Source organism: Phyllostomus hastatus, unplaced genomic scaffold (genome assembly GCF_019186645.2).
Source record: "Phyllostomus hastatus isolate PE091 unplaced genomic scaffold, TTU_PhHast_1.1 phas_contig_1, whole genome shotgun sequence".
Classification (NCBI taxonomy): Eukaryota; Metazoa; Chordata; class Mammalia; order Chiroptera; family Phyllostomidae; genus Phyllostomus; species Phyllostomus hastatus.
Window position 1 is genome coordinate 46,448,449 of NW_025333498.1, and position 25,935 is coordinate 46,474,383.

General features: G+C 33.2%; 1 protein-coding gene across 1 annotated transcript in view; it reads left to right on the plus strand.

The window, feature by feature from the left end:
* The window catches only part of LRP1B (LDL receptor related protein 1B), a 1,811,620-nt gene that overhangs the window by 1,362,459 nt on the left and 423,226 nt on the right, over nt 1–25,935 (plus strand). The window contains exons 39-42 of the mRNA XM_045853515.1: nt 4,319–4,445; nt 4,575–4,726; nt 5,015–5,139; nt 6,536–6,907. Of these exons, the coding sequence (XP_045709471.1) occupies nt 4,319–4,445; nt 4,575–4,726; nt 5,015–5,139; nt 6,536–6,907 (776 nt within the window). The remainder of the gene's footprint in view (nt 1–4,318; nt 4,446–4,574; nt 4,727–5,014; nt 5,140–6,535; nt 6,908–25,935) is intronic.

Here is a 25,935-nt window from a genome sequence, read left to right on the forward strand (position 1 = left end):
TTGTCCTTGCTATTCTGATTGAATGATTTTTTTCCTTACTTATGTTCCAAACTGTTGATTTGATTCTCTGCTATATCCTCTCCACTGTTAGTTACCTGTAGATTTTTCTTTATTTCACTTAATGCAACCTTTATTTCTGCCTGGGTCTTTTTTTATGCTGTTTTACTACCCAGTGAGTTCTATGAGCATCTTGATCACTAGTATTTTGAATTCTGATCTGATAGGTTGCTTATCTCCATTTTGTTTAGTTTTTTTTTTCTGGAATTTTGTTCTGTTCTTTCATTTGGACCATATTTCTTTGTCTTCTCAATCTGGCAGCCTCCCTGTGTTTGTTTCTGTATATTAGGTATAACTGCTTTGACTCCCTGTCTTAGTAGTGTGGCCTACTGTTAAAAAGGCACTTGTGAATTACGTAGGGTGGGGCCTTAGGTAATCTCCAGGCCAGGACAACCTGTTTCACTGCTTTTTGGCCCTGTTTGGAAGAGAGCTCAGAGAGGGGACAATGACTCTCCCTGGCCTCTGGAGATTTGCCTGGGAGGAAGCTCTTTCCAGACACTTACCCTGTTGCTAGTCACTTCACTCTCTCCATGTATGTCACCTGTGCCCTTCCAGTTGTTGTCCTGGTGCTGAATCCCAGAGCGAGTGGGTCTGTGACACGTCCTGAGACCTTTACAGGCCCTTTAAGAGTTTCCTGAGAATCCCACAATTTCTTCCGCTGCTCCAACCCCCAAAGGTTTTTACAGTCAGAAATTACAGGGACTCATCTCCCTGATTCTGGAACCTGGGGCTGGGTGGTCTGCTTTGGGACTGGGATAGCTCACTCCCCAAGTATCCTTCCCTATTTTTATCTACCACACATGAATGTGGGACCATCCATTTTGCCACCTCTCCACGCTACTCAGTGTCTCCATGTCTCCATGCCTCTCTGCATCTCAACCCCTGCTGTCCATCTAGATCAATGTGACCTCTTTAAATCCTTGGCTGTTGGACATCCATACATCTCAATTTTCTCATGAATCTAGGTGATATTTGTTTTATAGACTAGTTGTAATTTCTGCTGTAGTTGTGCAAAGAGGCGAAGTATGTTTACCTTTGCCTCCCTCTTGAGCAGAAGTCCTAAATTTTGGGGTTTTAAATTCTGTAATTATAAGCCTCTGTAATTAAGCACATTGTCAGTTTGGGACAAATTATTATCAAGAGAATTCAATTATATCACACAGTATGTGATTTTGACTATTTTGAGAATATCTAGGTCAGGAATAACTTTGAGAAGTATTTTCAGGGCTAGATTTACCAAGCTAACACTGCAATGACAATTTTCTTGGGTATATCATACAATCCAACAAACTTTACTACAGAAAAATTTGAACTAAAATGGAGAAAATATCAATATTTAATATCATCACTGAATCTTAATTTTCATGGTGTTTCAAACACCAGAGACAAGGATTTTCATTTCTTCCCATTGCTAAAGATCATACTTTGATACAAAGACTCTGTTCATTAAAAATATCTCAAATGCATCTATATAAATTACTATCTTAAATTATGCATAAGTTTCTTTCCTATAGTTTTATATGCTTAGAGACTGTTCTTTCTCTAAATTTGGTTTACAAGCCCCAAAGTTTCTCAAAGTGCTAATTCTCTTTACTTTGAGTTTTAGTTTATAGAACAAATTATTTTTTCCATATATTTATAAACTGTTGATATATTTTGGTAAGCATGCAGTCTTTTCATTTTATTAAATTGATAAGTTATTTATTTATAAAAATGATTCTTGCCATCGGATTTAGCTTCATATATCATGATAATTTATCAAATCACTACTGAAAATGTATTCAAGATCATTTTATTTTGAAAATTTTTCTAATTTTATTTCCATTCATCCAAGCCTTCTGCATGGATGTATTACAAACTCTGAATGAATAGGAAGTACTTGGGAAAAAATGAGAGGGTTGTTCCTCAACATTAACAATTTTTATGTGTTTTTTGTTTGTTTTAAACTATGAAGATCTTTGTTATACTCCTTATACCTAAAGAAAAATTGAATTTGATATAAGATTATTTTACTGTTATATTTATTTTTGGTGACACAACATATCATAGAGAGGGCAGCACAGGCCTGGGTTAACAGAGCCTGAATGCAGTTCCTAGTGCGAACTCTTATCAGCCATGAGATTGTGAATTATTAATGTCCTGAGCTGCAATTTTTATAGTTCTGAGAGTTAGGCTTAAACATGTTAAGTACCTGAATTAGCCTTCTCACTCAAAAATTTATCTTTACTACTCATTTAGTTAATTTGAAAGCAAATTACTATTAAATAAAAGATATGTTATAAACATTCTCATCTGTATTTGAACTTTATAGTATGAGAAAGTAGATGAGAATTAGATTGAATAAGTAATCATGTGTGTGTCCTGGCTCCCAAAATGCCTCCTTCAGAGTACAACATTCCCTGCCATTTTAACACAATGACTGGCTAGTTCTTTTAAGAGCATTATTAATGCCAAAATCTGTCCTTATAACTCCAAATGGAGCAACACATTTTACCTTCCAGTTAAACCATTATTTTATTTTTAATATTTTTAATATAATTAGTCTCACTTAAAGTTTTAAAAATTTTAACTTTAATATAAAGATTAAAAATATCATGCCTGCTTCATTTTAGATGTAACCAATAAAATTTTAGTTGGATTCCTTGCTATAAAAGTTTCCCTTTCTAATTTGTAGACTTTATAAATATGAATGAAACTTTCTTCAGAGTTGATATACTTGGGATTCTAGCCACACCTCTTTTTTTGTCTACTTATAAACTCAACACATGTATTTTATAAAGAATTTCCAGTCATGGCTGGTGTGGCTCAATGGATTGTGTGCTGGCCTGTGAACCAAAGGGTTGTTGGTTGGATTCCCATTCAGGGCACATGCTTGGATTGTGGGCCAGGTCCCTGGTAGGGGGTGTGCCAGAGGCAACCACACATTGATGTTCCTTTCCCTCTCCTTCTCTCCCCCTCTCTCTAAAAATAAAGAAATAAAATCTTTAAAAAAAGAATTTTCAGGGAAAAATTCAACTCTTAAACTAAATCAAAACAATGTGCATAAAGGGAATACACATAAATCATATACTTTAAGTGTCTTCTTCCTTAGGTAAATAATTTCTCCACTGAGTGGATATAAAATATGAACTTTGTTTTTTCTATATGCAATCTCATTTTCACTTCTTGTGTGTGATTTATCATCTATATATGTGTACATAAATTCTAATATGCATAGAATACAATCCCATTTTTATCTAAATCAATAATTGCCATATTTTTCTCAACTTTAATTATTGTTGTTGTCTAACAGTTGAATAAAAATTTCAGTTAATGTAACTTTAAATGAATAGATCTTATTTATCTGAAAGCATGACTTCCTCTATTGTAATATAAATATTGTATTTGCAGAATGAATGAATAAATGAATGAATGAATGAGTGAAAGAAATCATCAATTATATACCTCTGTTTTTTCTATATTTCATTTTTTACATGTGTTATTACAGTATGCTCTAGATTTTCATTCTATATTTATTTTATTTTACATTTCTTCCACATTACTATTTATATTACAAAATTGCTAAAATAGGAATGTCTGCTTTTGTATAAATCTATGTTTTATATGGCTTCACAAGGCAATTTCTAAAATTCAAATTAGAGTAGTTACATTTAGCAGTGGACAGAATTGAAAGTTATGATGCATTCATGTATACATCCATAAATTGAATATTTACCTACACTAATTTTTATTTTTTAAAAAATATTCTAGTTACCTAGTGATACAGGTTTAATAATGAATAAAAAAAGGTAAGAGATCACTGTCCTCAGTGAGCTGATAGGCTAGTGGAGGCAAAAATATTAATGAAAAATAACCCTGTACAGAATTACAAAGGTAAATGTGCCACTCTCACCCATGTTCTGAAACAGATTACATGGTGCAATAATCAGAGAGAATGCTGAAAATTTCTCGAAGGAAATGATGCTTGAGATGTGAAAAAAAAAAGAGCAAATTAGGCAAGCAGTTTTCAAAATAGAATTTCAGATAAGGAGTGGCTTGTATTAAAAGAATTTTGGTAGGATTTTGAGTTTTTCTGCATAAATTCTATGAATAGTTAAATATTTATATAATAAAAATATTTTATTGCAATGAAACATGCATGCATATTGATTCTAGAATATGTTGTATTTGTTTTTCTAGAATGAATGTTACTGGTATTATTTTTAATAATGTCTTTTTGTGCCTATCTAAATATTACTATAAATCAACAATTTAATTTCAGTTACTTGTTCTGGACTGAATGGGGACAGATGCCCTGCATTGGAAAGGCTCGCTTAGATGGCTCAGAGAAGGTTGTCCTCGTAAGCATGGGAATTGCATGGCCTAATGGCATCTCCATTGACTATGAGGTCTGTTGGATTTTTTTTAAGTATTGAGAATACCATCAACTGCCAACTTACATTAGTCCCCTTTTAGTGTTCATTTTCTTAAGAAAACAATAAAAAAGCTTGTAATGTTATATTTCAATTGATCTTTAGGAAAATAAATTGTACTGGTGTGATGCTCGTACAGACAAAATAGAAAGAATTGACCTTGAGACCGGAGGGAATCGCGAGATGGTGCTGTCAGGGAGCAATGTGGATATGTTTTCAGTTACAGTCTTTGGGGCTTACATCTACTGGTCTGACAGGTAATTTATTTTTTCATGAGTATTTGAGTCTCAAAATATTATTTCGGTGCCAGTTGCTTTGCCCTTGTAGGATTAACCATTCCTCAGCAAGGTCACAAAAAGGATCTCATAAAACCATGTAATTTCCACAGCAAAGGCCATCACTCTTTCTATCCTAGACTTAACCATTTCAGTATCACGGGTTACAAGTCAGTTTCTTTCCTTTTGCTGGACTGTTATCTTGAGCTGAATTAACTGGCTTGATTTGAATTAAAAAGTGTTGATCATACATATTCATCCTCTTGGCAGAGCACATGCCAATGGGTCCATCAGAAGGGGTCACAAAAATGATGCCACAGAAACCATAACCATGAGAACTGGTCTTGGAGTCAACCTGAAGGAGGTTAAAATCTTTAACCGAGTAAGAGAGAAAGGTCAGTCTTCTCATACAGTGAAAATATTTTGTTATTTATTTATCTTATTTATTTTTAATATTTATGAAACATATCAGGGATTAATTTTTATTTGAGTCTAAAACCTCAAAAGCCTTTTTTTGAAGGGGAAATCTTATTTCTTATAAAAGTCATATAGTGGCCTAATGAAATAAATACATAATAGTTTATCCATAGATATTTTTGCCTAGGACACTACATGTTATGGACAGATTATGAGCTTGGCATGTGTTCAGTATAGGTTTGGGCTAAGTAATACAGAAAAACTTGATAGATGCACATATTCAGTAAAAAAGCACAAAACCCAATTGGCATATTAGAAAGTATAAAGAAAAAAAAGTTTGTTTTTGATTACATTTTAGTATATAAATTGATTATGGCTTTTGAAGTTTCCTGTTAGAGTGAAATATGACCAAAGTCACCACTTCTTTGAAGTGTGTATTATCAAACTGATATGGCAATGATTTGGATATTTAAACAAAAATTACCTCTATTAAATAATGTTTGTTGTTATGCTTATTAAATAAGTTGTATTTAGCCCTGGCCAGGTTGCTCAGTTTGTTGGAGCATTGTTCCATACACCAAAAGGTTGCAGGTTCAATTTCCAGTCAGGACACTCACTAGGTTGGGGGTTCTATCTCTGGTCAAGGCAACCAATCGTATGTTTCTGTCTCACATCAATGCTTCTCTCTCTCTCTGTCTCTGTCTCTCTTTCTCTCTGCCTCTGTCCTTTCCTGGCTCACTAAAATAAATAATAAAAAATACACTGGGGTGAAGATAAATAAGTAAATAAATAAATAAAATTATATTTAATTTTCTTCACATCAAAGGAATTAATAACATATTATATCTTCACTCAAAACCAGAGTAACAAACTTTTGACCAATATTCTTAGGGTATGAGGCACATTAGAGACATAAATTGCTTTGATACCTTACATACTTTATAAACACATAACACATAAAGTAGCATGTGTTTTATTTGTGAACTCAGTTCATATTTTAAGCTAATATGTTACTTATGCCAAAGATTACAGTACCTATAATTTATAATTCTGGTATTTCTTCAAAAAATTTATACACTTAACTAGCTGATTGAGGGAAAATTCTAATGCTTTTATTTGAATAATGAAGGAAGCAAAAAGATATGAACTCTGAAATAAGAAATTGAAAATTTAAATTAAGTACTGAGTGATTAAGTACTGAGTGATAAAAAACTCAGTACTTTACAGTGTTTGATATTTTAATGACCAGTCTAAAAATTAAGAATAAAAAGACAAATTATTCAATATTAAATTTTTAATATTTTATTAGAAAAATATTTAGAAAATAATATAAAACACAAATGCGTGTGTATATTTTTTGTTTTTCATCTTTAGGGACCAATGTTTGTGCCAAGGACAATGGTGGGTGTCAGCAACTTTGTCTGTACAGAGGAAGTTCCTGGAGAACCTGTGCTTGTGCCCACGGATATTTGGCAGAGGATGGAGTCACTTGCCGAAGGCATGAAGGCTATTTGCTGTATTCAGGGAGAACAATATTAAAAAGTATACATCTTTCGGATGAAACCAATTTAAATTCACCAATAAGACCATACGAGAATCCACATTACTTCAAGAATGTTATAGCCTTGGCTTTTGACTATAATCAAAAAAGAAGAGGTACCAACCGAATCTTTTACAGTGATGCACACTTTGGAAATATACAGCTTATTAAAGATAACTGGGAAGACAGACAAGTAATTGTTGAAAGTAAGTATAAGAATTTATTTTTAAATACTTTGATGGAAACAAGTATCATTTGGATTAGCAGAGAAATTAGAGTTGTAATTCCATGTAGTAATTACAGTTTCTTAAAGTTTATATTCAAGAATGAATGCAATTAAATTATCCAAAAGTCAAAGAAGCAATTAAGTGCTAGTATATACAGCATGATATTGTGATTATTAGCTTTTAGTCATGGAACTTTCAATATATGCCTTTATAACATTTCTTATAAATAAGTGTATTAAAATCCATGGAAATGAATTTTTAGTATAAAATTTACTAATTTTATTCCAGTGAGTAAAATTGTATCTTTAAGAATATCTGCTTAATTATAATCAGTGAATTGTGGTTTTGCAAAGAGATCTTTATTTATATATAACTATATATTTTTATATAGTGTATTTATATATAGTCATAATAAGAAAATATAATTAAATAAATAACTTCACATTCTAAAGTATTTTAAATATTTACTCAAGCATAATATTGTGTGGATTACCAATATAATTTCTAGAAAACTCTTTCCTGTGTTCCAGCTTTTAAAGGGATTATCTTCATTTTCCTCATACAGCAGTTCTCTCTTTTCTATCTTTATGTGACTTCTATATATTCCCCCCTTTTCCAATTTTACTATACTGAGGTCATTCACTTTTGTTACTGTTTAAATTACAAAATACTATGTGAATTTATTGTAAAGTGTTCAAGTAATGTGGATTTAAAAATTCTGCCTCATCAGTACAACATTAATTTCATTTACTTACTCATAATTGAAGGCTGTCATGCCTCAAGAATTTTCTTTATGCATGTGTGTGTGCTGTGTGTAATTACAAAAATAGAACAATCCTACATGCATTATTCAGCTACTTTTTTCCAATTACAATATATTTCTAAAAGCTTTCACTTCAGTACATAAGGTCCTATCTAATTCTTTTGAAAGCCTGTTACTGATGCTATACTAAGGATAACATAATTTACTTAGCCATTTTTATTTGATAAACACTTAAACTGTTTCTGGTATCTCATCATTATGTCACAATGTACATTTGCCCATATAAGTATGTTTATTCACAAACATGATATTTTTTAGCATAGAATCCTAGGAACATAATTGCAAAGTGTTTATTTTATTTTTATAGCTGAATGAATCTCTAAAAAGATCACATCATTTTATGTTTTCATCAACTGTCTATAAAGAGGCTTATTTTCCAAACTTATGATAACAATGATTTTGTAATTTTTATGTTATGGTGATCTAGTACATAAAAAGTAAACTTGTATTAATATACATTTACCTGATAACCAGTGAGTTCAGCATCTAATAGGTTTACTCATGTAAGAATATATATTTTAGATCAAACTTGATAGTGTGTATCCCATGCTTATCTGCAACTGTTTATTCTATTCTTTCAATGTTTAATATCATTCACAATCCTTTTGCTTTATCTTGGTAGTATAAAAGGGAAATGGCATTGAGAGCATTATATATTTCCAACCACACTTACAACATATTGATTGGTTTTTAAAAATCTGAAACATTTATAGCAAAGTTGTCAGATTTGTTAATTTTTTTAAAGATTCTATTTATTTATTTTTAGAGAGGGAAGGGAGGGAGATAGAGAGAGAAATATCAATGTGTGGTTGCTGGGGATTATGGCCTGCAGCCCAGGCATGTACCCTGGCTGGGAATCAAACCTGCGACACTTTGGTTCGCAGCCCGTGCTCAATCCACTGAGCTACACCAGCCAGGGCTAGATTTGTTAAATTTTTATATCATTCCCTCTACTCTTCTATAAACCTAAAGCATTTCAGATAGTAAATAAAAACAAATATAAAGTCTCTCTTGTAAGTACTAAAACATATTAATAATTTAATTGGTCAAATATATATGTAGAGAGAGAGACATATACACACATATATAAATTCTGTAATTCAGAATTTAAATTACATTAGCAACACATGTTGAGTGACATGGTAGTGGCCTCCTATCTTTTTCTCTTTTTTATTTATGGACATTAAATTTTGTCACATATCTGGCTTGATATTTTCAATAAATTATAATAAGATATAATTCCCATATTTGTCTTAGAATCTAAAAGTGTAATGAATGGTTTTATACTTTCAGATTATTTTTTCAAGACTATTAGTAGCAATGCCTTGCTTTTAAATTATATTTCAATGAAAATGTCTTTTTCTTTTTCTTTAAATTATCTACTTCTATATTATTTTGAATGCCAGAAATACATTTGATAATGCTAATTTTTTATTTTTTGCAATTTCAAAGGTAAAAATATCACCTTTTAAAATGTATTATTTTAGTTTGCTTATTATATATCATATATGCATTGATTTTCAAAATGTAAGATTTTAGTTATTAAATGTTTATATTTCACAAAATAAATGACTTTTAGTTATCACACTTTTATTAACTAAAGCAATTTGCAGATTAGCTATTTAGATAATTGAGACTATTGGAAAGCAATAATAGAATGTTGTTTAATTAGACAATGAAATCACTAAGATAAGAAAAGGATTGAAATACAGGGTGAAAGTTGTGCACAGGAAGTCAGCAATGATGAAGCAAGGGATAATTTTTATTCAAGAGAGAGGGTAACATAGTCATTGATTTTGGAGAGCAGAGTTGAATGAGTCATGATTAGTGTGAAGGGAAAGAGACATGGGATGTCCCCTCATTCAGCTGTAGGCTGTAAAGTGGAGGTCAATGGCTTCCATGAATTCAACATTTGTTTGATATATTGGAGTCTCTCACAGGAGGTAGCATGTTATGAAGGTTAGGGAAGAAATAAATTTTACTCGATCCTCTTAAGTTTTGGTTGGCAAAATTTGAATTAAACTGACAAATAATAACTTAAAAAGAGAAAAAAAGTACATACTTTTTAATTTTAATTTTTACATGTACATGGAAGCTTTTGTAGAAAAGAATTGAAGGTACAGAGAAACAGTTAGCCCCAGGGACTTACATGCCATTTAATCTAGAGTGATAAATTCAGACACCTAGGTGAACAAAAGGATGGGGCTTAGGCTTCTAGAAGCAGCAAAATTGTAGGAAAGTAAATATATTGGGAAACTAATGGAAGGTAAGGGTTATTTTGATGCTGTGAGACAAGTCTCTAGTGGGGTCTTGAGCTCTGAGCCATGAGGGTTGTTGGCTTCATGCAAGAAGGAATTCAAGACAGGAGTCAGACAGAGGTTAAAGTGGAAAGGCAGGTTTGATTGAGCAGAGAGGATGTGCAAGAAGGGCCACTACACAGACAGAGTAGTAAACTCTCCTCACAAGAGAAGGAAAGTAGACCCCAACCATCTCTAGAGGTTGAGCTTATATCTGTACTTTGTATTAGAAATTTTTGGTATGGGTAATAAGGAATGGAAAAAAATTTGGGGATTAATTTTAACCTTTACAAGGTATATTTTGTTGTAGTCTGTTGTCCTTTTATGGGATGAGTAGACAATAAAATGTAGGTGAGTAGCTATTAATCAATCTTTGCAGGACATTTTCTTTTCTGGAGCTCTTGATGGTCTGCTTGAATCTCTGGTCAGCCAAGTTCAGTGTCAGGTAGCATGTAGCAGGCCCCTGACTTAACTTCGACTTTAGTTAATATATATAGCTTTCCTATATTAATTTGTTAAGTGTTGGTTAGGGAAACTCTTTCCAGTGATTTTTCACCTGCAGTGATAATGATCATACTTTCCTTCCTGGTATGAGAGAGGTGACACCTTGACAAAGGGAAATTTATGACATGTTTTTAGATAGATAGGGGAAGGGTAGAAAGCATCTCCTACATTTGACATTTCTCAGTGTTTTTGCTCAAAATAATCCTTATGACAAAGTAGGATATTTTGGGGTAGCATATTCTGATTCCTACACAGGCCTGATTGTTCTAAAGTCTCTTACCCCACTATATCAATCAAGAGCAACTACCTGGAACACAATGACATACCTCAAGAAGAGACATTGGAACCACGGATAGAGGCTACTTAATATGAGGAGTAGGAAAATTTGTGAGGAACATTATGCTAAAAAGTACAGTATGTTGTTAACATAAAAACATAAAAATGATGCATGTTGCCCCCATCAGGTGGCTTACTTGGCTGGAGCCTTGTCCCATACATCAAGAGATTGTGGTTTCAATCCCCAGTCAGGGCACATACCTAGGTAGCTTGATCAATCCCTGATTGGGGTGTATGGGAGGCAAGCAATGATGTTTCTCTCTCACATCAATGTTTCTCTCTCTTTATCCCTTCCTCTCTAAAATCATAAGCATATTCTTAGATGAGTACTAGAAAAAATAAAACAGACACCATGATCAATAGAATAGAATTAAAAGCCCAGAAATAAGCCCATGTAATTATGGTCAATTAATTTATGACAAAAGAACCATGAAAAGTCAGAGGGAAAAGACAGTCTCTTCAATAAATAGTGTTGGGAAAACTGGATAGCCACATGCAAAACAATAAAACTCAATCACTATCTTACACTATATACAAAAATTAACTTAGAATGGAATAAAGACTTAAATGTAAGCCCTGAAACTATAAAACTCCTAGAAGGAAATGTAGAAGGTAAATGTCTTGACATATGTCTTAGTGATGATTTTTTTTTTATTCTGACTCCAATGGCAAGGGAAGCCGAAGCAAAAAAAAATAAACAAGTGGGACTATATCAACTTTAAAAGATTTTTCAAAGAAAAGGAAACCATCAACAAAAGAAAAAAATGTAACCTGCTGAATGGGAAAAAGTAACTACAAATCTGATAAAGGGTTAATATCCAAAATATACACAACTCATACAACTCAAGAGAAAAACAAAACAAAACAAAACACCCAAATGATTCAATTTAAAAAATGGACAGGGAATGTGAATAGATATTTTCTCCTAAAAAGACATGCAGATAGCCAAGAGGTAGATGAAAAGATGCTCATCATCTTTAAGAATTAGGAAAATACAAATAAAAAACACCATAAGGTATCACCACACACCCATTATAATGGCTATTATAAAAAAGACAAGAAATATCATTCGTTAATAAATCCTGAGGTTCTTGGCAAAAGAAAAAAGAAATCATAAATGTTGATTAGGAGTGGAGGAAAGGAAACCTTTGTGCACTGATGATAGGAACATAAATTTGTGCAGCCACTATGGAGAACAGTACAGATATCTCTCAAAAAATTAAAAATAGAACTATAGTGCTACCTGAAATTCCATTTCTGGATATTATCCTAAGAAAATGAGAACACTAACTTGTGAAGATATTTGAACCCTATGTTTTGCAGGCTTATTATAGCTAAAATATGTAAACAACCTAAGTGTCCATTGATCAAAGAATGGATAAAGAAATTGTATTATTCAGCCACTTAAAAAAATAAAATTCTGCCATTTGAGACATGGGATCTTAAGGGCATTAAGTCAATTAAAATAAGTCAGACAGAGAAAAAAAAATGCTCTACTGAATCTGAAAAAAAAAAAAGGAAAACAGAACTCTGTTTCAAGTGTGGAACATTCTATTGAAATTTTCCAAGGTCACTATGAGGTGTGGCCTAGTGCTTGGAGGCCCAGAATTGACAAAGATAACTCAAGATTCTTTAATTATCAGTATTAGAATTATTCAGAGACTCAGAGTTGCCTATTTCTTTATATAAGTGTCTGAATAGTGACACCAATAGAAGGAATAGAAGGCGAGGGCAAGTCCTAGGATTTCAATGCTGAGAATTACAGCCTTAAGGAAACAGGAGGCAGAAAATTTTTCTGCTAAGTGCTCAGGTTTAAGAGACTAACCTCAGGTGTCATGTTACAAGATATGATAAGATTTCTGTTTGCAAAATCAAAAACTCCTAGGTCATGTCCATGTGGAAGAGAAGGCCAGTGTTTATTATAAAACATAAACTTCACTGAAAAATGTATAGAAGTCTCTATAATTGTCATAGTTAGTGAGTCTGCTTAAGAATGGAGAGAAGGATAGAAATGCAGCTAGCCTGTCAAGCTGAGGCATCTGTTATTGGATAGAGCAATTATAGGGATGTTAGGTGGACCTGGGGGTAGATAGTAATTCAGATATGAATTAATGTCCCAATATTGGATTACTGCCAAGTAAGGTCTCAATAGGTAAGCGTGGATGGGGATAATAAGATTATTAGTCCCTGATCAGAGCCATTTCTATATTAAATGTCAGTTTAAAGTGAATTGCTTATATACTTTTAATGCCTAGTCTAGAAGTTGAGAGATTAGTTTGTATCAATCAGCTTTAATTTATAATAAGCATCCCTGAATTTAATGCCTTAAAACAACTGCTTCTTTATCCCACTATTTTATGGGTTGACTTGGGTGGTTCTTCTGGTCTGTGCCAGCTCCTCAGATCTCTAGCCAGCTGGCAGATCAGAATATAGCTGGTTGGCAAGGATGGTCTCCCTCATATGTCTGGCAGTAGGCATCCTGTGTTCTAGGTTACTAGGCCTCAAAACTCTGGTTATGCAATAGGTTACTTGGCATGGTCCCAGGGTAAAAGAGAGCTAGCTCAAATATAAAAACAGTTTAGAAGCCATTTTTACTAATGTCTCATTCGTCAAGGCAAATCATATGGCCAAGTCCAGATTCAAGGAATGAAGAAGCAGACTCACATTGGCAGGAAGGCCTGGGAAGGGGCTGCACACACACATGAAGAGGAAGAAGCCCCAACTTCTGTAACCAACACAGTTGTATAAGTGTTTATTAGCTCATCTCTACAACCTCCAAAATAACACTTTAAAATGTGGCTTGACTTTGTGAAATTCACTTTATTTTTTTTGCTTTTTTTTTGTTATATAATATTTATTGATAACCAGTAGTGAGGTATGACAGTACTGTTTGCTACCTGGCTTTATACATGAGCTGTACATAAATCTATATTTGTCAGTGAAAAAATAAAATGAGACAGAAATTATCTAGTGTGGAAAAGATATGACAAAATCATGGATGGGATAGTGGATTTAATGACACTAAATTGATTCTGTCACCTCCAAGAGTATAAACTTTTTCAAATTTAGCTCAAATAATGCTACGTTTCTAACAAGTCCTTCATGATTAGCTGCTACTAAGCTACTTTAATCACCTCACATTTTTATATAATCGATGTGAGTAAAAAACAGTTTTGTAGTTTTGACTTGAATGATGAAGTTATAAATGGCAACTAAGAAAAAAAATCTGTGATGTACTGTTAGAAGAGGCATTTTTCATAGGAAGTAATAAAAGAAAGTATACATATTAGGGCCTTTCTTTCCTTTTGAGAGATTTATGGCATCAATTCAGCAGATGAAATCAATGTACTATGAATTATAAATAGGTCTCTGAGGGGCTGGCTGTTGAATTCAACATTCTTAAGAAAATAGTAAAGGCACCTGTGGAAATAGGCAAGGACACAAATAAATCCAACATGAAAAGATGGTTACAATTTGTTGCAGTGAAGTTGCCTGTTACTGTTTGAGGAGGCAAGATATTTCAATTCCATATACCTGTTAAAATGTGCTCAGTGTTTTTAGGTTTCTACTGAAAGGATAAATAAATTTTATCAGAAATCAAGAAGTATTATATACTTATTCAACTTTCTCTTTTGAGCTTTTCAGTGTACTATATCTGGTTAAAAATTCTCAGAGAGAGAAGGAGGAAGGGAGGGAGGGAGAAAGGATTGAGAGAGAAACAGAGAGAATATTAAAAGAATTTGTATAGCCCTGGCTGGCGTAGCTCAGTGGATTGAGCACGGGCTGGGAACCAAAGTGTCCCGGGTTCGATTCCCAGCCAGGGTACATTCCTGGGTTGCAGGCCATAACCCTCAGCAACCGCACATTGATGTCTCTCTCTCTCTCTCTCTCTCTCTCCCACTCCCTCCTTTCCCTCCCTAAAAATAAATAAATAAAATATAAAAAAAAGAATTTGTACTAAAACAAACCATTATGTAATATGCTTCCTGGGACAGTTATTTCTTTTCTTCTTTTTTATATATTTGATTATTGTTCAAGTACAGTTTTCTCTATTTTCCCTCATCATACCTCCTGCCCCACCCATCCCCACCTCCCAGCCTTGATCCTACCTGCTTTAGCTTTGTCCGTGTGTCATTTTTATCTTAAATAAATTTCATTTATATAGTTTTAAAAGTGGCATAAAGATAACTAGATTATATTTCAAATATTGTTATAGTTAGCCTTATTTACAACACTTACTATAACAGTATATTAGTAAATGACTTAGACTGTAACTCTTGGAGAATAATGTCCTCAAAATACTTCATGTTATGTTCAAATTAATGTCAGCTGCAGCAAAGATCATTAACTTTTTAAGATTTCTACAGAGTAGAATTTACAATATATAATTTTATGTTTACTGACATGTTAGAAAAGCTAAGTGTTAACTAATACTCTCCTTCAATGACACATGACTGTTCCTGTCCATTTCCTTAGGCACTTTAAACCTTTACTTCTTCCTTTCCTTCCCTTTCATATAATCTTTCTTGACAAGGACAGCATTATTACTAGTGCCTTCATGCACTTATCAATCTCCCCACACTTTTCAATAACACTTTTGACTCTTGTGCTCTGTTCCCCAAGCCCCCTCCCATCTGGCAAAATGTCAAAACAGACTCAGATCTATGAGTCTGTTTCTCTTCTGCTTGTTCATTTAATTTTTTTCAGTTTTGATCTAGTATTGTTTCCATGTGGGCACTCAACCAAATAAGTTATCTGCAGTTCTCAATGTTCCAAGGTGGTGGACATAGGGTATTTAGATATTTGGAAAATTAAATGCTTCTATAAGTAGGCCTTGACTCTTTCATCTTGAATAGATGACTTCCTGTTGGTTTTTCATCTCCAATCCCACTTTTTCTTGCTACTCATATAAGCATATTTTATTAATATACTATGTGTACTTTCTATCATGTAATCCCAAGAAAAACTCCTACGGTGTCTAGAACACATATTAATTGAGTGCATATGTTCAATAAACACTGAGAGATGATTAAAGAACTGGGGGGCCCTAAATCCTCTTCACCCACAGAAGTCCCTCTCCTTAAAGTACTCTACTTTCTTTATTCACAGTATTTGAAAGTTTAAGGAGAGAATCGCATCCATTCTTCAAAATGTTTGTATCCTATTGTGGCAATTTTGCACACTGGCCAGATTATACTAATTTATAATGATATTGTTTTAAAGAAAATGAGTCAATTAAAGAAAATGAGGGCAAAAATCTCATAATAGTTTATGCTGAATGAGTGCTTACTAAATTCTAGGCATTGTTCTAAAAAATACCTATTAACTCATTGAATTTCACTAACCCTCTGAGATTTATACTATACTCAAGGCAAAAAAGTTAGAAGATTAGTAATTATTCATTAATGAATAAATGAAAACATGTTCCTAAAAGAGGAAACTAAGGCAAAGAAAGATAAATAATTTGCTCAAGGACACAGCTTGTAAGTGGTGAACAATGAGGGAGGGGCTGGGTTGAATCCAGCTATGTCTCATGGCTCTAGAATCCCTGCTATTAACCAATATTCTATAATGCCTCTCATACTTGGTTAACTTGTATTCACACTTTGTACTTCAGATTTCAGTTTAGCTCTTATGCAATACTCTCATCACACACACACACACACACACACACACACACACACACACACACACACTCATCTCATACCAGAGATTAGCATTTATTCCACAGTTTCCACAGATTTTCACCTAGTTTTGGTATAGTATTGTCATTTCTTTGTCACTGAAATAGTGCCTGCCTTTGTTGTATGAGAGGTATGAGAGGAGATTCTGTACCTTACTCATCAGCTGATCTCCAATGCAGACTGTTGTCAGCCTGCAGGGCACTATGTTGACTATTGTCTGAATTCTGGCAGTCTGAATCCTGGCTGCAGAGTTGCTGGGACATAGTAAATAGTCAGGAAATAGTAACAAAAGTAATGAATCATATGTTCTCTGAAAATCAAGATTGTTGCCCTCATGGAATTAGAAGGTAGTAGAAAACATTTTGTAACAGGAATAATTGCAAGTTAGTATGGCACAAGTGTGGTATGAGTATAAACAGGATGTTGCAAGCACCCAGAGTAAAATGAAATCTTTGCCAGCCAGGGTGATTAAAAAGTTTCATGGAGTAAGTGGTCAGAATTGCCCATTTTAATCACTGTGACCAATAGGTATAAGGGTAAGTTGATGACTTTGCTTATGCATCAGTGTATTAAAATTTTCTAAAATAATATTAAGGCAACAAACATTTATTGTACTTTACAAACATCTGGCAACAGATGGCTTCTTAAAATAAATTTCAGAATATCAATTATCTTTATAGCTTATATGCCATTCTTGTTTCCCTATGTATAAAATATCTTGGACATACCATATGAATTGAATCAATACAATTGTTTACCTTACTTGGTAAATACACAGTAAGTGCTTCTTATTTTTTTTATTATTTATTTTTTTTGTAATAGTGACTGGTTTGGAGGTCAAATGAGAAATTAACTTTGTGTCTAGATATGAATCATCTTAAGAAAAGATGAGCTTTGCCTGAACTTCAAATGTTCTAATCTTTGACTGAGGAGACAGAATTACAGTTGTCAGGTAATATAATAATTTTGCACAAGATAATGTTGCTATCTGAAGTCATCACCTCCCTGTAGACCCTAATGTTAAATTATCATTTTTATTCTTGCCTATTTAATTCAATTTCTCAAATATTCTTTTAGTACTTATCAAGACCAGAGTCTGCTTAGTCTTATTTAAGATGAAATATTAAAGAGCCTACCACTTCATAAGTAATAGTATATTTTTACTGAAACTCATCTCTTTAGCAAAAGTACTTTACTCCAGGTTTAGAACTCTATATAAATTACAGTGCATTGATTCTTGAAAATCTGAGTGTTTTTTTTAAGATTTTATTTATTTATTTTTAGAGAGGGAAGTGAGGGAGAAAGAGAGAGAGAGAGAAATATCAATGTGCGGTTGCTGGGGGCCATGGCCTGCAACCCAGGCATGTGCCATGACTGGAAATTGAACGTGCAATGCTTTGGTTCACAGCCCACGCTCAATCCACTGAACTACACCAGCCAGGGTGAAAATCTGAGTGTTTTATTTCACTGAAAATATTTGTATTAACATGAGATACTACTCTTAACTTTAGGTGTGAATAAATTAATAAATAATATTATTTATTGAATCTTTCTTTTGTCCTTCATTTTATTTGTTACCCAAATATTAATGGTGCATTTACCACATGCTAAATATTCTAGGAATATATTATTCAGCATTTCTTTTTTTTAATGATAAGCAAAGCCTTTTTTTTTTATTTGTTTTAAAAATTTTTTATTTATTTATTTTTAAAGAGGAGAGGGAGGGAGATAGAGAGAGAGGGAGAAACATCAATGTGCAGTTGCTGGGGGTCATGGCCTGCAGCTCAGGCATGTACCCTGACTGGGAATAGAACCTGTGATACTTTGGTTCGAAGCCTGCACTCAATCCATCAGCATTTCTTTAATAGTCTTCATTTGGAAAGTCAGAAGTAATCCTATTTATATATAAAAATAGTGGCACAATTTTTAACATTGAAAATATGAGCCATAAGCCAAATAAATATTCTTGGTAACCATCATGAATAAGGTAACATTTTTGTTTAATGTTACCTTATTCACACACTATTTTGTAGAGGCATGTTTTCTCATTATTTATGTCCTATGTAGCTTAGCTTTACACATACAGTAAACAGAGCAAACCATTTCGTTCAGCACTTCCATTTACATTCCGTAAAATCAATAATGTCTTATGCACTATTGTGGGACTCTTAGTCTGTTTTTGTTTTTGTTTTTTGTTTTTCTGTTAAGGAACAAAAATCATATTTAAACATTTGAATATGACACCTAAATCTTTTCTTTCCCTTTGCTGTCACACAATCAAGTTTTTTTTGTGTTTTTTAAAGATTTTATTCATTTATTTTTAGAGAGGGAAGGGAGAGAGAGAGAGAGAGAGAGAGAGAGAGAGAGAGAGAGAGAGAGAGAGAGAGAGAGAGAGAGAGAGAGAGAGAGAAACATCAATGTGTGATTGCTGGGAGCCATGGCCTGCAACCCAGGCATGTGCCCCGACTGGGAATCGAACCTGCGATGCTTTGGTTCACAGCCTGCGCTCAATCCACTGAGCTACACTAGCCAGGGCCATAAAATCAAGTTTTTATATATTTGTGTTACTTATTTTGTGATAAGATCAGGGTCACATTATTCATCCCTCAAAATTATTATGTTCATTGACACCTAGAAATATTTGGTAAATTAGTATTCTGTTAAGATTAAAAACATGGATTTCTGAATAAATGAGACTTGGATTTAAATACAGATTATGTTCACTATTACAATATAATCAATCATGGAAAGCCTCAATTGGAAATAGGGAAAATGTTAACATCAACTAACAGTTTATTGACGATTAATGAAAATAATGGCAATGAAATGCTTACCACAGCACGTAACCAAAACTATTCCAGTCAACAACCAGCAGTTTTAACTGCAAAGTTAATGGAATCTTAACTCAGTCTGAAGTAGCCACTGGGGAGTGTTTATGGCTGTTTTGACAAAGTCACAATGCAGAAAGTTTCCTGAATTATTATTTTTTTATTTCCAAAACATGATGTGTGCTAATTATTTTTAACTTCATTCTTTACTTATAGTAAAAAAAAATGAATGTTGATGTATTCATTTGTATTTGTCATTATTAATCTATATTTTGAGATAGAGAGATTAGCATGGATTATCTGATAGACTCAATATAACAACTAGTGTCCTTATATAATAAAAGGCAGAAAGATTAGAGTTACAGAGAGCAGGAATAAGAGTGGATGAGAGGTTGGAGTAAAGTACTTAGAACATGGAAGAAGAGGACGAGGATTATAGGTGGTTTTAAGGCTGGGAAACGCAAGGAAACAGACTTCTCCAGAGCCTCCTCCAGAAGAAATGCAAGCCAGTTTGCACGTGTTTTAGTCCAGTGGTACAGATTCTGGACTTCTGACCAATATAACTGTAAGGTAATAAATCTGTGATGGTTTAAGTAACCAGATTTGTGGTAATTTGTTACAACTGCAATTGGGAAAAAATTCACCAATTTATATACATTTATAGAGTCATATAATTCTGAAAAGCTTGTTTAAAACTGACAGTTCTATCCTATATTCCTTTATTATAGGCACTACTTGCAACTATTTTATTGACTTTTTATTTATTTTTATATATAAATAATAAATTGCATTTCCAGTTCCTGAATCTTCAGCATTAGGTATCATATCTTGACTTCAGGAGTTATCTATTGACTTTCTATCCCCATTTCTAATCTCACTATTATCCTAATATATTATATAAATTCTTTGGATAGACACATATTCTACATAAAGAAACCTTGAGATAAACCTTTATCATTATCCTAAGAATTCTATTTGCCTTACTATTCTATTCTACCTTCTTTGGTGTCTCATGCATTATTTTTCTCAAGGATCATTCCCTAGTTTTATCACAGTTTCCCAACACAGAATGCCTCATTAATAAAATTTTTGAGCTGTTACATACATAAAATGCCTTTAATCTAGCCTCACACTTGATAGTTTGGCTGGGTATAGAATTCTAATTTGTAAATAATTTTATCTTATTATTCCGGGGTTTTCCACCTTGAAATTTTGCTGTTTATAAAATTTTGGAAATTATTATATAATCTCCTCCCTCATGTCATCAGAATTTTGAGGACTCTTAGTCACCTGTGTTCTGAAATTTCATGACAATAATTCCTATGCAGGATTATTTTTATTCGTTTTTGAGAGACTCAGTTGGTCCTTTTATCTCTTAAACTTTGTTTATTTTCTCTTTTAACTTGATTTTTCAGCTCTTCCATTGATTTTTTTTCATTTCTGCTGTGATTTTTAGGATTTTTTATCATTCTTTTTTTGTATCACTTTATTCATATTTCTTGGATGCAGTAGCTCTCCTATTTCTCTAAAAATATAGACAATATTTTTAACTTTTTGTCTCTCTCCATATAGATTCTGTTTATCCTAAGTTGCTATTTTTTAACATTTTTTTATTTTAATTGTTGTTCAAGTAGTTTTCTGTCTTTTACTCCCATCCCAGCCCATCCCCCCAGTGCTCCCCACCTTATATTTCATTTTTAAATTAGTATCTCTATTTTGTTTAAAACTTTCATGTATGAAGTTTTGTTCACTTTTACATTAAAGAGTAGGGTACTAAACAACTGATTGGATGTTCTGGAATATAGCAGGTAGGCAGGGGATGGGAGGGTGCTTGCCAAATATGAGAGATCTGGTGGGACATTTTTGTCTTCATTGAATTCCTAATGTCAGTAAGTATCTCTAGATCTTTTCTCTTAAGCCAGTATGAGTGTTCTAGTTAAATCCTTCTAGCCACTGCCTGGAAGATAAGGGGCATCCTCATTTATACCCTCTAGGGAAACAATATAAAAAATTCTATATCAGGGGTCTGGTGTTGCAAAATATGGATATTTTACTGCCTTCTAAATAGACCTGTCACCAATACTTCCATTGTTAGCCCAAAGTTTATCTTCACTTTTACAAGTATCCATTGCTATCAATTCATAGGTTTGGTCAATTGAGTTTCCTCATCTCTATCCTACCATTTAGAGTTATGGAATCTGATAAATTACTAACTAACTGAGCACTTTTATATCCATCTTTCATCACTTATATAGTCTCCAATTTTCTTTTCACTTAGGGCTTATTACTTTAAAAATCTCTTTAATGTCACTTGAGTGATTTTTAATGAAGTTTCAGGAGGGAATGGTTGTATATATGTGTTACTAGTTTTCCACTCTTAATTTGAGTTATTTTGAATATATTTAATTCCTATTATTTTCCTGATTCTATGTTGTGCATTATTTCACTTAAACATTTATTCCAAAGAGGTTATTACTAATCTCTGTGGGGAAACACTTACAGAGGCTTCCCAATGCATGTTCTACTTGTTGTTTTGAGCCCAGAATCAGCCCTAGTGCCATATTTTAAAAACATTTAATAACACATGGACAAAGCCAAAGCGGGGTAGGATCAAGGGTGAGAGGTGGACATGGTTGGGGTGAGGAGCAATGATGGCAGGAAAATGGAGACAACTCTATCTGAACAACAATAAAGAAAGATAAAATAATTTAATATGTCCTATCTTTTATTTATAAGATTAACTTATATTTTAATATTTCTAATTCTTCAAAAAATTAGTACCAGAAAAATCTTCTATTTTTCTGGGTGTTTACTATTGTCCAATTCACAAAAACTATAGTAATCATACAAATTAACGTGTGTATGACTGTCACTGTCCGTATGAGTAATATATATAAGATGTGGACAAATTTGAATCCATAACAGTTTTGAAAGCAAAAACTTTCTTAATATGTATACCACTTTTTGTAAACTTATCTAATAATATTACAATCAATGATAAAGAATTAAAAAGGATCTTTGATATTTTATATATTAAAAAAGTCAGCAAAAGTAACAGTTATGTTTCTTTTTTTAATCCCTAGCAAACCTATAACATAGTATGTACTTAATAATTGATTCTTGAATGTTAGGTGAAAGTGAAAATAAAATCCTGTCACCTGATTAGTTTCCTTTGCAATTTCTATTTAATTTCATATTCCACTGCTGTTTCTTTCTTTTGTATAGACTCTTCTAACTTCTCATTGCTTATTTTCTGAACTGTTACAAAATCCTCCTAAGTTGTCTGCTCTATACTTGCTATCATTCCACCCTAACAGAGCTGTATGATTTGGAGAGCTACAGATCTAGTAAAGTTGTTTGGTTATATACGTGATACTACCTTGTGTAAAAAATAACACTTTCTGATTTACAAAGTTATTGACTTTATTTTGTCCTTTAAAATATCTTAGATCACCTTTTTATTTGTTTTTAAATATATATATTGCATTGTTGTTCAATTACAATTGTCCCAATTTTCCCCCATTACTCTCCCCTGCCCTACCCACCCACTCCCTGTCACATTCAACACCTTCCCTGATGTTATCCTTGTCCATGAGTCCTTTATGCATGTCCTTTGATTTGACCCTTCCCCTTCTTTCCCTTGTTATCCCCCTCCCACCTCCCTTCTGGTCACTGCCAATTTATTTTATTTCATACCTCTGGTTCTGTGTTGCCTGCTTATTTGTTTTGTTGATTAGGTTCCACGTATAGGTGAGATCATATACTTTTTTAAAAAACAGAGAACGGGTATTAATATTTACTAACCTAAAAGCAAACTGAGACATTACCTTACCATTGCTATATCTATGGCTTGTGAATGACAGACACTTGAATATATTCTGACACCCAGTTCTGTTCTGTATATGATATACTGGGCGAAAAAAATTTTCAAGACTCTTAAAAACCCTTGTGCCCCAAACCCTCTTTACCTAAATGTCTTTACCAGACATTCAAGGTCTCTACAGCAAGCTAACATCCTATTACTATTTCTCTTTCCTTCCATTACCCCATTGATTTCACATCACTATCTTAAAATAAGATTTTCAGTCCTTGATTTTCACTTTTCTTTCAATACAGGACTTATCTGTAAAATCATCTTTATCATCATTCATTTTAGTAAGACAAATGCTTTTATAGACACCTTTTGAGGCATTCCCCATTTTCCCTTGTCTTCATAATCCACCTGAGTGTTGTTTCTAAAACATATGGTGGCCAGATAAATATTTTACACAAACTAAAAAGGACATATTAAAAATTCTGAAATAGCAACTTAGATGAATATGTAAAGTTATATTTGATTTGTAGAATAAATTGTATACTAAGTTGTGTATGTGAATATCAAATGGTTCAGATATCAATTTTTTAAAATATTAAAATAGACTCTGCCTTTCTAAGGATCATAATAACATCTAATTATAGTCAGTGTGAGTCATGTCACCAAAAAACCCTGCAAAGTCTTCTTTATTAAATGTATCTTGATTTTGTTGCCTTACAATTCAAGTACAATATCAAAAATATAATTTGAAATAAGAAAAATAATACAAATAATGCATAATAAATATATACATGTATTTGAGCCCAAATACTTTAATCTTCTAGGCCATAAAAAGTCTGATTTTATACTCTACTTTTAATGTACATGGTCTAGGTCATTAAAAAATTTGTGAGTTGACACGGCACAGCAGGGAGCACAAACATCCTGACTGCAAGTTTTCCATGCTGCCCTCGCCCTCAGTTCCAATTTGAGTGGTGGAGAAAGGCCCAGTTGAATGTTAGCAGGTAGCGAGTTTGCATCACTCATGAGAAAGCTTGTGTAAAGGAAAATCCAATTTTTAAAAGTTGGCTGCTAGCAAACCTGTTCTGCTCTTTGAAGACATTATTTTTACTTCTCCATACAGCAAATAAGACTGTCTACTGTTTCAGACAGTGACACTGTCCCTATCTTCCAAGATTCTTTTTTATTTATTTAAATATTTTTTATTTATTTTACTATTACAATTTTCCCAATTTTTCCCTCTTTATCTCCTCTCCACCCTACACCCCCAAACCCTCCAGAATTTGTCTCCTTAGTTCATATCCATGGGTTATACATATAAGTTCTTTGAGTTTTCTGTTTCCTATACCATTTTTATTTTTCCCCATCTATTTTATGCCTACTAATTATGCATCTTCTTCCCTGTACCTTTCCCCCCATTCCTCCCTTCCTCCTCCCCACTGAAATCCCTCCATGTGATCTCCATTTCTCTGATTCTGTTCCTGTTCTAGTTGTTAGCTTAGTTTTTGTTTCCATTGTTTTTCTTTTCTTTTACGTTCATTTGTTGATAGTTTTGTGTTTATTGTCATTTTACTGTACATATTTTTTAATCTTCTTTTTCTTAGATAAGTCCCTTTAACATTTCATATAATAAGGGCTTGGTGATGATGAACTCCTTTAACTTGACCTTATCTGGGAAGCACTTTATCTGCCCTTCCATTCTAAATGAAAGCTTTGTTGGATAGAGTAATCTTGGATGCAGGTCCTTGCCTTTCATGACTTCAAATATTTCTTTCCAGCCCCTTCTTGCCTACAAGGTTTCTTTTGAGAAATCATCTGATAGCCTTATGAGCATGACTTCATCAGTAACTCTCTCCTGTCCTCTTGCTCCTTTTAGGATTCTGTTTGTCTTCAGTCTTGGGTAACTTAATGATTCTGTGCCTTGGTGTGTTCCTCTTTGGGTCCAAATTCTTTGGGACTCTCTGGGTTTCCTAGACTCCCTGGAAGTCTATTTCTTTCACCATATTGGAGAAGCTTTCCTTCATTATTTGTTCAAATAAGTTTTTAATTTCTTAAAAACCTCTGGGACCACCTAAAACATTCCAAGGTTCTGTTTTATACAAACATCTCAGGAAACACATCCCCAAACATTTCTGTCCATAGGCATTCACATACCTCAGAAACTCGTGGAGAATTGTCTTCCAACAATATCCAACACATTTCTTTTATTTTTTCAAATTTTTATGTATTTGTTTTTAGAGAGAGAGAGGAAGAGAGGAAAGAGAGACAGAGAAACAAGAATTTGTTGTTCCACTTATTTATGCCTTCATTGCTTGCTTCACGTATATGTCTTGACTGTGGATTGAACCCACATCCTTGGCGTATTGGGATGACACTCAAACCAATTGAACTACCTGGCCATGTCTCAATATATTTCTCAACTGTATCAACTACTGGCACAATTTTTTCCATGAATACATAATTTGTTTAAACACTGATTAGTCTGACAAAGGACTGGGACCAAATCGTTTTAATTTACCTCAAGCCATATTTGATTAAGACTACCATCAAGAGGTTGCTATGTATCAGAATGAGGCTGACCTGTTTTATTCACCTCTTCTATGCACTTACAATTTTTACATTGAGCCATTGAAGATAGCCTATATCCATTAGGGTCTACTTTAGAAAGACATGTCGCTTCTCCTTAAGATTCTGTGTTAATATTTTGAGAGGAAAGAGTGA